This window comes from Hyaena hyaena, unplaced genomic scaffold, assembly GCF_003009895.1.
Source record: "Hyaena hyaena isolate Hyena2069 unplaced genomic scaffold, ASM300989v1 scaffold_240, whole genome shotgun sequence".
Taxonomy (NCBI): Eukaryota; Metazoa; Chordata; class Mammalia; order Carnivora; family Hyaenidae; genus Hyaena; species Hyaena hyaena.
In genome coordinates, this window is record NW_024080873.1 from 172,718 (window position 1) to 190,560 (window position 17,843).

Consider the following 17,843-nt stretch of genomic DNA (forward strand, 5'->3'; position numbering starts at 1 on the left):
GGATTCAGTTTGCTAATGTTTTGTTGAAGGTTTTACATCTATATGTATTAGAGGTATGCAAATTTTCTGCTGAAAAATCTGCTGAGAGCTTTATGAGGTTTCTCTTGTACATAACTGTCTTCTTTCCTCTTGCTGCTTTTAAAATTCTCTTTTTATTGCCTCATTTTGTATTTTGATTATTATGTGTCTTGGTGTGGACCTCCTTGGATTGATTTTGTTGGGAGTCCTTTGTGCCTCCTGTATCTGAATTTGTTTCCTTTCCAGATTCAGGAAGTTTTCAGCTATTATTTCTTCAAATAAAGTTTCTGCCTCCTTTTCTCTCTCTTCTTCTTCTGGGATCCCTGTAATACAAATGTTGTTATGCTTGATGGAGTCACTGAGTTCCCTAGGTCTATTGTCATTTTGCCTAATTTTTTCATTCTTTCCTGCTCAGCTTGATTACTTCCCATTACTCTTCCTCCAGGTTGCTGATTCATTCTTCTGCCTCTAGTCTGCTATTTATTCCATCTAGTGAATTTTTAATTTCATTTATAATGTTCATCACCTGTGATTGGTTATTCTTTACGTCTTTATTAAGGCTGTCACTGATGTCCACTTTTTTGTAAAGTCCAGTGAATATAATCATTACTTTAAATTCTTTATCTGGTATATTATTTATCTCTGTTTCACTTAAGACTCTTGCTGTGGTTTCATCTTGTTCTTTGATTTGGGATACATTCCTCTGTCTCCTCATTTTGTCTAACTCCCTGTGTCTGTTTCTGTATGTTAGGAAAGTCAGCCATGTCTCCTGCTCTTGAAAGTAGTGGCCTTATGAAAAAGAGGTCCTGGATGCTCTGCAGGGCAGTTCTCCCCATTTACCAGAACCTGGCACTTCAGAGGTGTCTCCTATGCATATTGCGTGCACCTTGCTGTTGTCGCTTGACTGTTTTTTCCTTCAGTCCATTTGTCTCCAGTGGGTCTCTTTGCCTGTCGTGGGGGGTGTTTGGTCCCTATAGTGTTAGTGGGCCTGTCTGGTGCTGCCTTGGGCTTGAGTTGAGTCAGACTAGGCATGTACCAGAGATGCACCAAACTTCAGAGCACATTCCCTCTGTTGTTCCCTGAGAAACTTTCATTGGATGCTCAGGGCCGGCAATCAGACCAATTGCCTGCCTCCTGCCCATAGCTGGGGCAAGAATCCAACTGGTGTATGGCTATTTTTTTCTCTCTCCAAGCAGAAGTCACTTTGGAGTGGTGCTGGTTCCTGTCAGGGCTGCTTGCATGCTTCCAGGCATGTGGCTTCGGTTTGAGTGGGCTCTGGCCGAGAGCGTATTAGAGGAGGCAGACCTGCAACGTGCTTGGGAGTAAGATGTGCAGAGCCCCCAAGATCTGTGCACCAGGGTCAGGGGACAGGCCACTGCATCTGGGACCACAGTGGCTGGGAGAGTCTGCAAAGGGGTAGGGCATGCAGTTTTACCAGAACGCACTCAGGTTTGCTGTGAAAGGAGACCTGTCACCACCACAGGGCCAGTCCTTGCGGATCTGCAAAGAGTGGGTGGGTGGGGCACACGGTTTTAGCAAGAGGGTACCCGCTGCTACCACCACTGCCAAGGCCCCACGGACTGTGTGGTCAGCAAAGTTTGGGCAGATCTTCTGGGGAAAGGGATCCGCAGCCCTGGAACTGAAGCAAGCCCGGCTGGAGGCGGCAGATCCTCAAAGCCCGGGGGGCAGGAGGCAGGGCACAGTGTAAGCAATTAGGTAGTGAATGCAGGTGCCAAACTGGTTCCTACAGGTGGTGGGTGTTACTGCTGGGGAGCAGGGCAAGGAGATGGTGGCTGCCACCTCCTTTGTTCCTGGAGGAGTCACCTGTGAACACTACCCCTCTGGATAAGGACATGCTCTGGGAGGAGTCAATAACTCTCCTTTCCTTATGCCCCAGGCAGTTTCCAAATTGCTGCTTCTATGCTGTACCTCCACAGGCCTTTTGTCGTGCTGTCTCCTTAAGGGCAAGGACTTGGTTTCCTCTTATTGGCCAGGCTCTCTCAGAACCCAACCTGATTTTTATTTTGTTTTTAACTTTTTAACATTTTTATTTATTATTGAGAGAGAGAGAGAGAGAGAAAGCATGAGCATGCGAAGGGCACAGAGAGGGGGAGGGAGACACAGAATATGGAGGAGGCTCCAGGCTCTGAGCTGTCAGCACAGAGCCCAATGTGGGGCTTGAACTCACAAACTGCGATATCATGACTTGAGCTGAAGTCAGATGCTTAACTGACTGAGCCACCCAGGTGTCCCGCCAACCTGCTGATTTTCAAAGTTCCAAGCTTTAAGCCCTGCTGGCTGTTAGAACTCACAAAATCAGCTCCTCTAATTTTCAAAGCCAAATGTTAGGGGACTCATCTTCCCCATGTGGGCTCCCTCCACGCCTATGGTCTGCTTGGATCCCCCCATGTCTCCGCCCTTCCTACCCTCTTCAGTGTGGCCTCTTCTCTATATTGAGTTGAGGAATTTGTTCTGTCAGCCTTTGGGTCATTTCCTGGACTATTCACACTGATGTGAGTGTTATCTAGTGTCCATGGGATAAGGTGAGCTTAGGGTCCTATTCCACCATCTTTTCAGACTGTATGTCTCCATGTGCATTTTATTATTTATTTTTTTCCACATGCATTTTAAATAATCTGTCTAGTATCCATCCATCCAGAGTTTAGACTAAACACGTACAGAAAATGGTGATAACCAAGGGCCTCCTCCGAATTATGATTTAAATTACATTTCTTTCTGTTTATCTGTAATTTCTAAGTTAAAAAATTTTTTAAATAAATAAAAAGATTTTTGCAAGAAACCAGAAAGTTAAAAAAACTTAGGAGATCAGAAGGAAGAGGAGACAGATTCTGCTAGTTAAAAACAAAGTTAAAAAAATATTCCTTCCTTCCTTAAAATTCATAATCTCACGAATTACCATTTCAAGCATATAGCCAACCCTTCTGAAAAGCTGGTCAGAATTTCAAACAATATCCCAACTTACAGAAATTTCACTCACACCGTCAATGGGATACCTGTGAATCAGGCCTACAGAAAACAAATTCTACTACTAAAAAAGGCTCAGTCAGTTAAACCTCTGACTTCAGCTCAGGTCATGATCTCATGGTTCATGGGTTCGAGCCCCATGTCGGGCTCTGTGCTAACTGCTTGGAGCCTGGAGCCTGCTTCGAATTCTGTGTCTCCCACTCTCTCTGCCCTTCCCCTGCTCATGCTCTGGTCTCTCTCTCTCTCAAAAATAAGTAAACATTTAAAAAAACTGTAAAAAAAAAAAAAAAGGCACAGTGGGCAGCAAAGTCAAGGAAATTAGAAGAGTAGAAAGTGCCGTCTTCTTTTTATTCATTAACCTTTCCTATTTTAATTTACCTAATATCAAGGGTTGTGAATCTCGTTTGGGTCACACTTCATCTTACAGGTGTGATAAAATCTCCTCCCATGCACGAAAGTGTTGGCGGACCACAGATTACGTGCATGCACTTCAGCACCTCTTCAAACCAGGTATATGACACTCTCTGGGAGGGTACAAATGTACCCCACCTCCTTTGTTGGGGTCAAGTGTTGGGGTCAAGGCCAAGGACACAGAACCCTGGGTTCCTTCATCAGCTAGTGTCCTCCGTGTTCTGTATGCCAAGGAACTTTTTCTGTTGAAATGATTTTTCGCAGGGCAGCCCTGGCTGTCTTTGAGAGTCAAGCAAGCACATCCATTTCCTTGGGACATCGGGGAGATATCACCATCATTTCCCAAAAATAAAAAGAAAGGAGTGGGACGAAAAGAAAGAGCAAGAAGCAACATTTTTTGTGTTTTTTTTTTCTTTTGGGAGAGCAAACACAAATTCTACATTTTAAGGAAGCCACAGATTACTCCTCTAGATTGTACCTTGTCAAGAGCCACGCTGTGAATAGAGGTAGACTGGTATGCAATATTTCTGATATAACCCATCAGTTCCAAGAGCCATTCCATTCTCTTCAACACGCCTGAAACGAAAGGGATATGTTTGTACCAGACCATGGGATCCTATGAAATGTAAAACAGATCAGGAAGAGTCATCACAACTAAAGCATAACCTCCAGTGAGGATTCCAGGAAACTGTTTCGAATCCTCTTGCAATACAGAGTTCTTTGATGCTATTCACATCAGAGGACCGTATTTTTGCCTTTATTTTCAAAAGGTAACTTACTCTTCAAAACCAGGCGCTCACTAGGGATAAAATGCACTTAGTGGAGTTTCTCTCGCAGCATTAAACACACGAGGAGAAACCTGGCACACCAACAAGTCAGCAATGTGGGATCTTGGAAGATTAGTTGTTTTTATAGTCTTCCTTTACTGAAATGTTCCCATTCTATGCCCAAATCACAGAGAAAGCCTATCCCAAAGACATAAAAAGAAAAATAAAAACCAGCTATTACATGGTAACTAGAGAACAAACACCAGCATAAATACTGATTCTTCCCTTTTTATTTTAAAAAATGAGAATTCCCAACACAGTAGAGATGACTTGGGAAGGCTGTCAACTTTAAATTTTTTAAAAAAATATTTATCATTTTTGAGAGAGAGAGAGAGACAGAGTGTGAGTGGAGGAGGGGCAGAGAGAAAGGGAGACACAGAATCTGAAACAGGCTCCAGGCTCCGAGCTGTCAGCACAGAGCCCGATGCGGGGCTCGAACCCACAAACCGCGAGATCATGACCTGAGCTGAAGTCGGATGCTTAACCAACTTAGCCACCCAGGTGAGGCTATCAAATTTCAGTGAGGAAGAGGAAAACGGGAACTACATGGGAAGGCCAGCTCATACTGAGTTCAGTTCACTTTGTGTACCCTAGTGTTTCCTTGGGAACACCTATCAGATTTCTTCCTCATAAATACACTTTTGATTTAGAGTAAGAAATCCAGTTTTTTTATCGCAGGGTCATTTTTCACGGGGCAGGCACTAATGCAGACAGGAGACAATGATCTCAACTGCCAGGGAGGAGAATAAATCAAACTTTCGTGTATAGTCTCAAAAAGGGGACTATAATTCTGCCTGCCAGTTTTCGCTCAAAACCTTGAGGATACAAGATGAGAAGGAAAATACAGAAATAGAAGTTGCCTAAGGGCACTCGGGGTTTCCTGGTCCCACTCATCTCCTGAAGCTGGGTGGCATTCAGAACTGAATGGAGACTATATGCAACATGACCAAAGGTATAGGAGGAGAAATCAGGAAGCTCCCCTTTTAGAGGATTATGAAAGTATAAGTGTGGGACGCCTGGGTGGCTCAGTCAGTTAAGCGTCAGACATTGGCTCAGGGCATGATCTCACAGTTTGTGAGTTTGAGCCCCACATTGGGCTCTCTGCTGTCAGCACAGAGCCTACTTCAGATCCTCTGTGCCCTACTCTGTCTCTGTCCCTCCCATGCTTGTGTTCTCACTCTCTCTCTCTCTCTCAAAAATAAATAAACACTAAAAAAAAAAAAGTACAAATGTCTATGATGGTCTAAAAGTTCCACCGTATGATTCATGAGCAGAGAGAGCTTCAGGCCAAGAGCTTCTGAAAATGTAGTTGGGGCGCTCAGATTTTATCCCTCTCACCCCCGAGTAGTTCTCCCATAGAATAACAAGTTACTTTTGTTGTGGCTGTTTTCTTTCTTTCTTTCTTTCTTTTTTTCCCCACTTGTTTGGTAAATAACCACCCAAGAGCCATTTTCATGGAGACTCGAGGCAGAGGCAGAATCGATTGCCATCCTGTTTGGGTAAAGGAAGCAGGCAGAATCAATCTGAGAAACTTGGTGATATGTATCCTCGAGGGTCTGGGGGGCTACAGACAATATAAAACCCACCAACGGAATCCGTTCCCATCTCCGGGGTGGGGGCTGTGCGCTGTAACTGGTCTTTCCACTTTAAGGTGTTCTTTTTGGGGGTTAACAAGAGCCCTCCTGTGTCAAGGAGCACGAACCTAGTTTGTAAGTTGAGGAAATAATTAGAGCTCAAAGGGGACGGTAGGCAGATCCTTCTGTTCCTGCTCCTCGCCCTGGGCTGGCCTTACCGGTGTTGGCATGGCTCACAATCCGCGCCTGGTACAAGCTGTGCAGTGTCATCCAAGCTAGGACGTCTTTGTCACGGTGCTGGGCAGCAACGCCGAGTACATCCGTCAAGCCCATCAGGGGGAATCGTCCTTGAGAGACCAAGTACAGTCGGACAAAGGCAGCCTTTTCTATGCTGCTCTGCAAAAAGAGCAAATTGTTCAGTTACTATTAAATTAGCTGAAGACATTAGGAAACCTCAAGGCAAGGGCAAAACAGAAAGGGTGAGCTTAAAGTGGGTTATTATTCTGAATGCGAAAAGTGTTCATCGCCTGCAGCATGTGACCTGTGTGCTCGTGTGCTAGATTTTAAAATGTACATACAGATGGAGGGTTGTAATGTCACCTCCTGTTTTCTCATAAAAACCGTAAGTGATTTCAGGGGTTAACTGGTGACATTTTGTAAGAATACACAAATAATAATAATAATGACAACTAACAAACACAGTACTAATGGGCCAGGCACCATTCGAGGCATTAACATGTATTAACTCGGCAGTTCACAGAGGGCGGTGCTCAGACCTCTGAGAGACCCCAAGGACCCTTTTAAAAAGGGTCTGTGAGGTCAAACTATATTCACACGAATGCCGAAACTTCAAGAACAGTCATTTTATTTGTCAGTGGCACTCGCAACTCTTTAAAAACCAAGTTTTATTTAAAATACTCTTGTAAACCATGACAATTATTAGTTTCATCAAATCTTTGCCCTTGAGTACACATCTTTTTAAGAGCCTGTATGATAAAACAGGAAGTATACAGAAGGGCTTTCTGCTGCATACCCAAGGATGCGGCTGTTTCCAGGGAGAACACTTGTTAAGTTTGGGCTGTGAATCGAAATAGCCAGTTCTTAATGGAACACCATTTACTTGAAAGGATGATGGATGGACAAACTATGGTTATTCAAACTGAGTATTTAACATTATTTTTAAAATTTGTTTTAAATCTTTATTTATTTTTGAGAGAGAGACAGAGTGCAAGGGGGGGAGGGGCAGAAAGAGAGGGAGACACAGAACTGGAAGCAGGCTCCAGGCTCTGAGTTGTTAGCACAGAGCCTGATACAGGGCTCGAACTCATGAACTGCGAGACCGTGACCTGAGCTGAAGTCGGCTGCTTAACCGACTGAGCCACCCAGGTGCCTCTTTTTATTATTATTTTTAATTGAAGAAAGTGAGACTGCCGCTTCAAGGAAATACTTGACAGTATTTGCTGCCAATGATAAAATTTGAGCTTTCGAGTGAAAATCTGATTTTTGGAAAATCTGTATTTGCTACTATGAGTTGGCAGCTTCCCGATGCATGAAAGACTTTTCTGCAGATTTTAACAAATGCGATGTTTTGATAATGGTAAATGGTTTTGGTATGGTATAATGAAAGGTATCAACATGTGGAGGATTTTCAATCTCAGTGATTCAGGATTTTCCAAATGATTTTGTAATATCATACATTGGGGAAAGACCCACAGTACAAGACAGACCAAGGGATTTTAATATAGCAGAGTATGCGAAGTTCGTGGACATGAACTCACATTCCACATGCTGCACTTATCTGGAAGAAAATACCATTTGTTGAGTTTTGTTGCAGCATCAAAAAAAAGATATCCACAATTATCTGAAGCTATTGACACACTGTACCCTTTTCTATGGACATTATTTGTATGAGGCTAGATTTTCCCCAAGTACTTCACCAAAACAACATTACAACAGACTGAATGAAGCAGCAGCTCTAAGAAGCCAACAGAATTCTATGAGAGAATGCCAAACAGATTGGCAAAAATGTAAAACAATGTCACTTTTCTATCTTGTTTTTGTTTTCAAAAATTCTTATTTATGCTGAGATGCAATGGATTTACTGAAATGACTGGGGCACCTGGGTGGCTCAGTCAGTTGAGCGTCTGACTTCAGCTCAGGTCATGACCCCGCGGTTCGTGAGTTCGAGCCCTGTGTCAGGCTCTGTGCTGACAGCTCAGAGCCTGGAGCCTGCTTCGGATTCTGTGTCTCCCCTTCTTCTCTCTGCCTCTTCTCTCTGCTTCTTCTCTCTGCCCTTCCCCTGCTCATGCTCTGTCTCTGTTTCTCAATAATAAATACATGTTAAAAAAAAAAAAAGAGATGACCCATTTAAATGAAAACCCTTTGGAATCCTCAACAATTTTTAAGACACTGAAGTAGTCCTGAGACCAGCAGTTTTGAGAAGCACTATATTAACCGTTTAATTTTCACACTGCCCAACGCAGAGGATTACCATCAGCCTTCCCTTAGGAAGCACAGAGGTTAAGTCACTTGCTCGATTAAGGTCATGTGGCCAGACTGGCAGAGTGAGAAGTGAAACCAGGGGGTCTGAGCTCTTCACCACTGCTTTACTCTAACCTCTATTCTATGCAGAAATGAATAAAAAATGCTGATCCTGGTAAAACACACTAACTCTTTTGGGGACATCAGAACACTATTTAATAACAGAACTTATTTTCATTAGAACGCGAAACTCTTCTAACTGGTGCTTCAAGAACCCAGGTGAATAACACAGCAACTTTCAGCTCTAGGTACCACGAAGTAAATGATATGCATTACTTCCAACTATGTTACATGAATATCATAATAATAGGATATAATAGATCACATGAATGTGATCATTATGATAATAAAGATTTACTGAGTGCTAGCCTTGGGTCAGGTACTTTTACAAGAACTTAACCTGGATTAAGTCATTGTAACAAACCAACTGCAGGAGGTGGGTGCTATTATCTTCCTTTTGTAGATGAGGAAACGGAGGCAGAGACTATGCAACGTAACCAAGGTCACACTGCTAGTAAGTTACAGAGCTGGATTTCAAACCCCAGCAGCGAGGCTCCACAGTTCCTGCTTGTCCTTGCTTAAACTCACCTCCACAACGCGGATATTCCAAATGGTCTAACAGGGTTTCCCAAACCTCAGGATGCAGCACAATCACCTGGAGGGGCTGCTGAAACCCACACTCCTGGGCCCCGCCTCTGACTAGGCAGCCTTGAAGCGGGACTCTAGAATTTTCATTTCCAGTCAGCTCCCAGGCTTAGGCTGCTGGTCCAAGGGACCACATTTTGAGAATCACTGCAACCTGATGCAGAAATTCAATGATTCAACTGAACCTGTCATCAAGTGACATAAATGGTAAGAAGTCCACCAGCTGGCTAAGGGCTTATAATTCTCTAGACCTTTGCTATTATCTGGTATGCAGGGTTGCCATTTGAATAAGTATATCCATTGGGATGTACTTATATGAAAAAAAAAATCATTGTTTACAGGCAATTCAAATCTAGTAAGACATCTATCATACTAACCAAATGTGACAACTTTATAGGTACGTTACTCATTCATCCTTTGTGTGTGGGTACAAGAAGCACTTGTTAATTATCTTGTGTCAGGGCTAATAGGGCTTGTGTTTCAATTAGCCACCTTTCTTCATTACAAAAGGATAAGTACCAGGTGAAAGGAACTAAATTTAAAAATAAGACCACTTATTTATGTTTTCCACGCACCAAAAGTTTTTCAGCCAGTACAAAATCCCATTCTTAAGGATTTTGCACTGAAGCTGTTGCCCTACGCTTATGTTTGCCCAAAGGTGACACTAAAATGTTCTTGACAAGGTGGGATTACGTAGGTTAAAAAGTTGTCCATCCATATATCCATCCATTCCATGAGGCTGAACGTGAAACCCCAGTGGAAGAGAGAGAGCTTCCTGAAATTATCCAGTAACAAATATGGAGCAAAAGTAGCTTTAGTCTAAAAGAAGATACTGTGGCCACCTCTTCAACTGTAATTCCCACTTCAATAATGGAAATAAATATAGAGATATGTTATTACCTCAGTCATCTGGGCAACTCGATTGGCTTCATCATCTGTCATTTCTGAGAGGCATTTTGCTACACCGATATACAGCTCTAGATCATTTCTCTGGTAAGGAAAAATCACAAGCACGTCAAAATACATGTAAGATAACAGAAACATTCTCAATGTTCTGACAAATGATTAGGTTTGCTTATCTCCATGAATAGCAGCCTCTGAGATTTTAATCAAACCAAAATGTTTTCCAGTTTTTATCACTCAAAAAAAAAAAATAAAAAAACATCTTTCTAGGGCACGTGGCTGGCTCAGTCAGTAGATCACATGACCCTTGATTTAGGGTCATGAGTTCAAGCCCCATGTTGGGCATAGAGCTTACTTAAAAACAATAACAACAAAAAATCTTTCCTATTATTTTGTTTGGCTGTTCTATCCCCCCCTTGTCAGATTCTATCATTCCACACAGATTTTTAACTTCTTTTAAAGCTTTGTAGCTTTACAAAGAAGTTAAATCATTCAGAAATATACTGCGTCACTTGATATTAGTCATATATTGGACAATATGCTCAGAGACTGTCCATCACCTATGGTATCTGGTAGAAGGCTGGCAGCCTGTTTCCTGGGGTAGCACTGGTTAACCCGCTTCTAAGCCTGCTCAAAACTTTGGCTCTAAATATCCAACCTCAATTTAGATCCTGGACGCAAACACATTCTTAGTGAAAAATGTGGTTATTTCTTCCTAGCCTTCCCACCACATTCTTAAAACATCCACCTCCTCACTTTGCCAAAAGGGCTTAAGAAAGATCCCAAACATAAATGGTCAGGAATGTAAATATTTTTGTTCCTCACCCGAATCTTATTTGGCAGAAGGTCAAAAATCTTCCCGGTAGCTTCACAGAGCAGACTCCAGAGGTGGTGGGCAGGGCTGGGCAGCCTCATGGCCTGACTCAGGCCCTGCAGGGCACCCGCGCATAACTCAGGACTGGGAGGGGCAGGTGCTGCTTTAAACACCGCCACCATTAAGTTTTCGACAAAACCCACGATCTGTTCGTCAGAGACGTGTTTTATCCAAAGAGGTGTAGACACCAGGAGGTATTTCTTGATACTCAACTGGAAGCAAAGCAAAAAGAAGTCAGGGAGAAACGGGCCCAGTCTGGGTTTGCAGGGCTCCAAACCTCAAAGCCATCCCTGTGTCGGAGGGCAGACTGAGAGATGGAACGTTCAAGGTTACTTCCTTGCCCCTTATTTTCCGCTGCATGTGACTGAGGCCACTGAAGTCAACTGGGGTCCAGGGCAATTCGTGTGTATACTGTATATGCTGATTCGCCTGTGAACTACTCTGCTTAAACCTTGGATCTTTTCGGTGAGGGGAAGAAAATGCTACTTCTTTCTGAAAGGATATGACAGTTGCTATTCAGTCTTAAAAGGTCACATTCTCTGGCAAAAAGAAAAAAAAATCCTGGAGATGAAAGTCTCATCTGCAGGAAATCGACTAGCCACAGTATCTGATATTATTAATTTCTTCTTCTAGGCAGCACAAGGAAATACAAAGGAGACTTGGCAGGCCAGAACCAGTTTTGGCCAAAGAGGAACAGCTGAACATGAAGAATTGACCACGGCGTGCTGGAGATCACGAGCGCCGAAAAGGGGCACGGTGAGAAATAGCTCTCTGCCAATGGTGTTAAGAGAGGAGGCTTCAAAAATTCTGAGAAATGTTAAGTATGCGGCTAAAGGAGCAGCAAGTCTAAAAGAAGTGGTCTACAAAAATAAAACCAGACAAACATCAGTAAATTTAAAAAAAAAAATATCAGCGGGGTTGCACGACTCACCTGAACAGTTCACTGTAAAGAACATGCCATTTCTGATCATTTTAAATTTATTTTTATTTATTTATTAATATTTTTAAATGTTTGTTTCTTTTTGAGAGAGAGACACACAGAGTGTGAGCAGCGGAGGGGCAGAGAGAAGGAGACACAGAATACGAAGCAGGCTTCAGGCTCTGAGCTATTAGCATAGAGCCCGATGTCAGGGCTCGAACTCATGGACTGTGAGATCACAAACCAGGAGATCAGGACGTGAGCTGAAGTCGGATGCTTAACTGATGAAGCCTCTGAGGAGCCCTCTGATCATTTTTTAAAAAGGGAAGGTATATAATGAAGAAAATGAATTCATAAACTTAATTTATTAATTAACAATGATAATAAGAAAAGTCCATCCTCAAAGACAAATGCAAAAAAGTAACACAGATCTGAAAAAGAAGTGGAAGGATAAAAATTCTAGAAAGATTTTTGAGGTAAACAAAATAGGCTGTTCAAGTTATACCTGATTCAGAAGGAAAGAGGAGTTAATAGAACAGTGTCTGAAACACGGACTTTGGAGTCAGCCAGGCTCACTCCCACATATTAGCTACATAAACTTTGTTTAATCCCAATTTGCCTCAGTTTGTCAGCCTGTAAAATGGAAACAATAAAGTCTACTTGTCACAGTGGGATAAGCTGGGCACACAAGACTTCATATTGTATGATTCCGTTCTAGAGAATTTCTAAAGTTTATATGAAATTTAAATTTATATGAAAGTTGTTTAAAAAAGGACAAATTGTAGGGGCATCTGGGTGGCTCAGTTGGTTAAGAGTCCAACTCTTGATTTTGGCTCAGGTTGATTTCATGATCTCACGGTCATGAAATCGAGCCCTGCATCAGGCTCTGCACTAGGTGTGGAGCCTGCTTGGGATTCTTTTTCTCCCTCACCTCCTGCCCCTCCCCAACTCATGTGCTCTCTTTCTCCCTCTTAGAAAAAAAGAAAAAAGAAAAAAATTTAAAAAAAAGGAAAAATTATAGAGACAAAAAGCAGATCAGCGGTAGCCTGGGTCTGAGCCTGGGAGTGGAGAGTGTTTCCAGATTGGCACGACAGAACTTTCTGGGGGAGATGGAAATCTTGGTGATGGACGAAAACGTACAAATGTACCAGAACCCATCAAACTGTACATTTAAAATAGCCATATTTCATGGAATAGAAATTAAAACTCAAAGATGTAAAAAACATTGGTGTGTGAGGCTTGAAGACAGATTCAGTCTGACGTCTGAAAGCTCTCACTGAGAGCTTACAAGTAGCAGGTACAGAGCAACTGCTCAGTAATGGCGGCTACGTGGGATGTGCTTGGAGCAGATAGCTCATGACAGCTGCTGATGGAAAGGGTGCAGACCTCAATCACGTGCCCCTTCAACGAAAGCGAATTAGAAAAGTAGTGGAGCTTAAAAGAAAAAAAAAAAGTACACAATAGGAACTGAACTTGAAAGACTGAGGAATTAATACAAGAGCTTTGCAATATCCTCAAAGAATTAAAGCCCCCTGAATAAAAGAATAACAATGGCGAGATCATTTAACTTATTAATCAATTGGTAAACCTCTAAGGAATCATGGAATGGAGTTTTTCTTGTCCTGCCTTAGAATATACTCAAAATTATACAATTTACTAACTGCACATCTTTGAACAGTCTTATCCCATTCTTCCTACTTACCCCTTAGCCTGTGTCCTGGAAGGTGCTGGCTCCCTCTATCATAGATACCAGGCTAGGTCACTTCTTCCTCAGCGCTTTGTTCAAGCCCAACACCCTAGCAGAGATGTTCTACACTCTCTACCTACACCCGCCCCATGCCTCTACCTTGATGCTTAATGAAATCCTACCAAGCCTTGAAGGCTCACCTGAATTGCTGCCTTTCCTGTGAAAGGGAGGGATCATGTATGGATTTCCCTTTCTCTTAATATCTACTGAATATCAGGGTAGCCTGAGTGGCTCAGTCAGTTGAGAATCCAACTTTGGCTCAGGTCATGATCTCGTGATTCGTGAGTTCAAACCCTGCATCGGGCTCTCTGCCATCAGCATAGAGCTTGCTTTGGATTCTCTGTTCCCCTCTGCCCCTCCCCCACTTGCGCACACATGCTCTCTCAAAAATAAATATTGAAAAAAACCCCAATGAAAATCATTGATATGGTATTGTATATCATATAAATAAACCCAGGTTCCAATAACTCTACCACTTTCTAGCTGTATGATCTCGAGAAAGGAGCTGTAATATCTCTGACCATCATTTCCCGTTTTCATAATCAGTGGGAGCTGAAAGCATGAATGTCGATGGCTGGGGCAGAGCTCGGAATCACAATCTTCCAATCTGCTGGCCAGCGACTGCCACGCCCCCAATTTTTACAGAATCACATCTGTCCACTCTTGACTTTGAGAACATGCACCCATGTTAATCTCTCCCAAAAGAACCATATCCTCCCGTTGCCCAACACCCTTCACTGTTACATACACTTAGACTATGGACCAGTGGAGGTGTCACCCACAGTCCCAACAGTGCGGCTGCATTCTGGGATGATTGCGCCTGTGTCACCATAATTTCAAGGCAGAGTTGCTGTATCTCTTCTCCTGAAAGAGAAGAAGAGGGTATATGTGTAATGCAGCTCCTCCTTGGATTCCATTTCAGCCTTTTATGTCTCAAATCAAAGCTTGTGTGACATCTACCAATAACAGAACTTGAGTAAACCAAAAGGTATTTCAAGTGACCTTTTCATTGTGAGCCAAAGAATGTACCCAGAGGCAACAGAGGGTTAAGTCTTGGGACTGGTAAGGGCTGTGATCTAGTTCTGGAAATTTCTCTAACAGTGCCCTAAGAAAAGTAAATAATTGAACACTATGAAAAATTTGAGAAAACTCTGGGTAAAACTTTGTCTCTGCCCTCCTCTCCTTCTACCTTGCACTCAGCTCATAGAGAAATTTGTTTAGGTCTGTTAGGACTTAAAAAGGTTGCCACATTCCCCAGGGATCGAGTCCTTTTAGTAGCCTTATCGAATCAGCAGACGTATTTTCCCAACCAGACCTTTTCTTCTTTTTTCTAGGGATTTTTACTAAAACATAAACATTTTCAATACAGCACACACAGGCAGTGGGAGGCTCAGGAGAACATCATTTTCAAATGAAATCTCCAGAAACATGGTATGGGTGACATTGTATCTTACACAGATATTAGGTTCAAATGAAAGTGTATAAGTGAAAAACTGTACTGAGTCAGAATCAGTTTTGGGTACCCTCTCAGTTGCACATAAACTATGGTTTACGAATCATTCTGTATATCGTAAGTGAGCACCCTACTGTAAATAGCAGTGGGCAAACACACACACACACACACACACACACACACACACACACACACACACATTATAGCACTGTTAAAAAATTGTCCCCCCCCATTTTTTCTTGAGGCCAGGAGGCAAGTACATGGGATTAAATGTGCATATATCAACACCATAAAAGAGGTTGCTGTGGTGTGCATTCCCTCTGCCTCTCATCACAAACAATCTGTGGTAGAATCATGGCCTCAAAGATGCCTACATCCTAATCCCTGGAAACTGGGAACGTGTTACTTTGCATGGCAAAGGGGCTTCTCAGACGTGATTAAGGTTAAGGACCAGAGATGGGGAGATTAGCCTGGATTGTTCAAAAAGACCCAAGAAATCACATGAATCTTTACTGTGGAAAACCTTTCCTGGTTGTAGAGAACAGCGTGAGAAGGCTTTGGCCCTCCAGTGTGGGCTCTGAGGATGAAAGGGGGATGCAAGCCAAGGAGTGTGGGCAACCTGGAGAAGCTGGGAAAGGGAAAGAAATGGATTCTCCCTGTCCTGGTCTGATCAGACTGCTCTAACAATATACCACAGGCTGGGGGATTTACAAATAGCGGAAATGTATTTCTCATAGTTCTGGCAGCTGGAAGTCCAAGATTGGGGTACCGGCACGGTGGGTTCTGGTGGACCCGTTTTCACGGCTGCAGACGGCCAGTTCTCGACTCGTCTTCACACCATGGAAGGGGATAGGGAGCTCGTTGGGGCCTCTTTTATAAGGGCAACAGGGGTGCCTGGGTGGTTCAGTCTGTTGGGTGTCTGACTTCAGATCAGGTCATGATCTCGCAGTTCGAGCCCTGCGTTGGGCTCTGTGCTGACAGCTCGGAGCCTGAAGCCTGCTTCCGATTATGTGCCTCCCTCTCTCTGCCCCTCCCCTGGCTCGGTCTCTGTCTCTGTCTCTCAAAATAAAATAAAGACATAAAAAAAATTATAAGGGCAATAATCCTATTCACAAGGGCTCCACATTCAAGACCTAATCACCCCCAAAGGCTCCACCTCTCCATGCCATCACACGGAGGATTAGGATTTCAACATATGAATTTCAGGGGGACAAAATCAATCAGACCTTAGCACTCCCTAGGGCATCTAGGAAAGGATGCTTCCGCCTATACTTTGATCCTGGCCCAGGGAGAACCATGTTGGACTTCGGATCTACAGAACTACTAGATGATACATTTGTGTGGCTTCAAGCTGCTAGATCTGTGGTAATTTGTTACAGCAGTAATAGACACCAAATGTGCCATCCCATGGGGGGCTTCCTTGAATCCTAGGGCTCTGAAAATGCAGTTTGATGACCATCAAACCAGGCTTTCTGGGACCTGCGCCATGCAGCCCGCAGTATGCACACCTCAAGTCTTTGTTTTGATGAGTGCATCTGGCCTGTCTTCGGAACTCCTCCTCCTCAGCCTCAGCCGTCTATAACATGACTCAGTGAAAGTAACTCAGGTGGCCATCCAAGAAGACGAACCTCACGATCGCAAAGGTCTAGCCAGTCACCATCGATTGTGACCCAGAATCTAATTTTCTGTTCAGGTCACATCCTAGAAGCAGAGTCTGACGGCCTGAAAACACTTGATATTTACCAAAGTTTAGCCTCATAAGTGGCGAGAGGAGTGCAGCCCAGCTCACAGGGGGATACTGGTAGCTTTCTCCAACAGTGGCGATGGGTTTCATCACGACTTTGAGAAGGGAAGGAGGCACAAATTCAGGACCTGCGACAGAAAGGAAATTACGAGTCAAACACCTCAGCGGCAGCATGAGAGGCAGAAATTCCAACTTTTCTTCTTTTCCAGATTCAAACGATTTGCTATCACGCCTTCAACTACGGTCAGTCCTTCAGTTCTGTGCTCTTGGTCTCAACCCCATCCGTTATAAAACCCTGCTCCTTCTGCACTTCTCTTTCTTACTTGCCTCCAGTTTTTCCCTCTTGTCTGGACAGAAATAGTCCACATCACTACTTAAGTGTCTTCCATATTCTTGTTTGTCTTTTTATCCGGCTTTCTAAAAAGAGTGACTTATCTACGTTATTGCCCCACAACTCCCTCCCCAGTCTACTTCCAGAAGAGGTGGCAACTACTGCCTACTCAGGCACAGTCCCTTCTAACAATCGTGAAGTCCTTCTTCCCTGTGGCTCACAGTGGTCATGCTCTGTACCATGTGACTCGCTACTTCCACGCTCCAGCCTGTGCCGCAGCTGACTGTAACAGCTGATCTGTAGGCTAACCAGCTATCTACGACATAGTGCTATGGCTTTAGCATAATCTTTTTATTTTCCCCAGGTGGGGGCTAAATTGAAATTGAAATGCTGAGACGCTGGAAGAGTGATGAGTGGAATCATAAGGCACAGTCAGGGTTTGAGTAGCCATGAAGGGCCGTGTAAAAGTGAGGCTCAAAAGATGCCATAAATGATGTGTAAAAAGTAAAAGATCACGAAGGAGAAGCAAAAGCAGCTGGATCAACATATGTAGCAGAAGGAAAATCAGTGTCAGCAGAGAGAGAAGCAGACTCAGTAAAAGGAAAAGCATCAGTAGGAAAATGATAATCAGGGGTGGAATCAGCAGATAAGTAGCAGAATTAACAGACAGTGAAAAAGGGGAAGAAGAGGTGGGGTAGAGTCAGCAAAAGGCACAATAGCTGTAGGAAGGACAAGCACAAGAGAAGAAGAAGCTGAGGAAGAAAAAGAAGCAGAATCAGCAGGCACTGAACACGGGAAGCAGAAGTGGGAGCAGAATCAGCAAAAGGATCAACAGCTGCAGAAAGGAGAAGCCCAGGAAAAAGGAGAAGCT

The 17,843-nt window shown here is 43.4% G+C and overlaps 1 protein-coding gene across 3 annotated transcripts in view; it reads right to left on the bottom strand.

Annotated features, from left to right (window-relative positions):
- FOCAD (focadhesin) overlaps nt 1–17,843 on the bottom strand; it is a 387,127-nt gene that overhangs the window by 8,398 nt on the left and 360,886 nt on the right. For all 3 annotated transcript variants that reach the window (XM_039244410.1, XM_039244408.1, XM_039244409.1), the window contains exons 36-41: nt 16,641–16,769; nt 14,193–14,308; nt 10,730–10,990; nt 9,902–9,991; nt 6,034–6,211; nt 3,893–3,990 (exon numbers count right to left, since the gene is read on the bottom strand). In XM_039244410.1, coding sequence (XP_039100341.1) covers nt 3,893–3,990; nt 6,034–6,211; nt 9,902–9,991; nt 10,730–10,990; nt 14,193–14,308; nt 16,641–16,769 — 872 coding nt within the window. The remainder of the gene's footprint in view (nt 1–3,892; nt 3,991–6,033; nt 6,212–9,901; nt 9,992–10,729; nt 10,991–14,192; nt 14,309–16,640; nt 16,770–17,843) is intronic.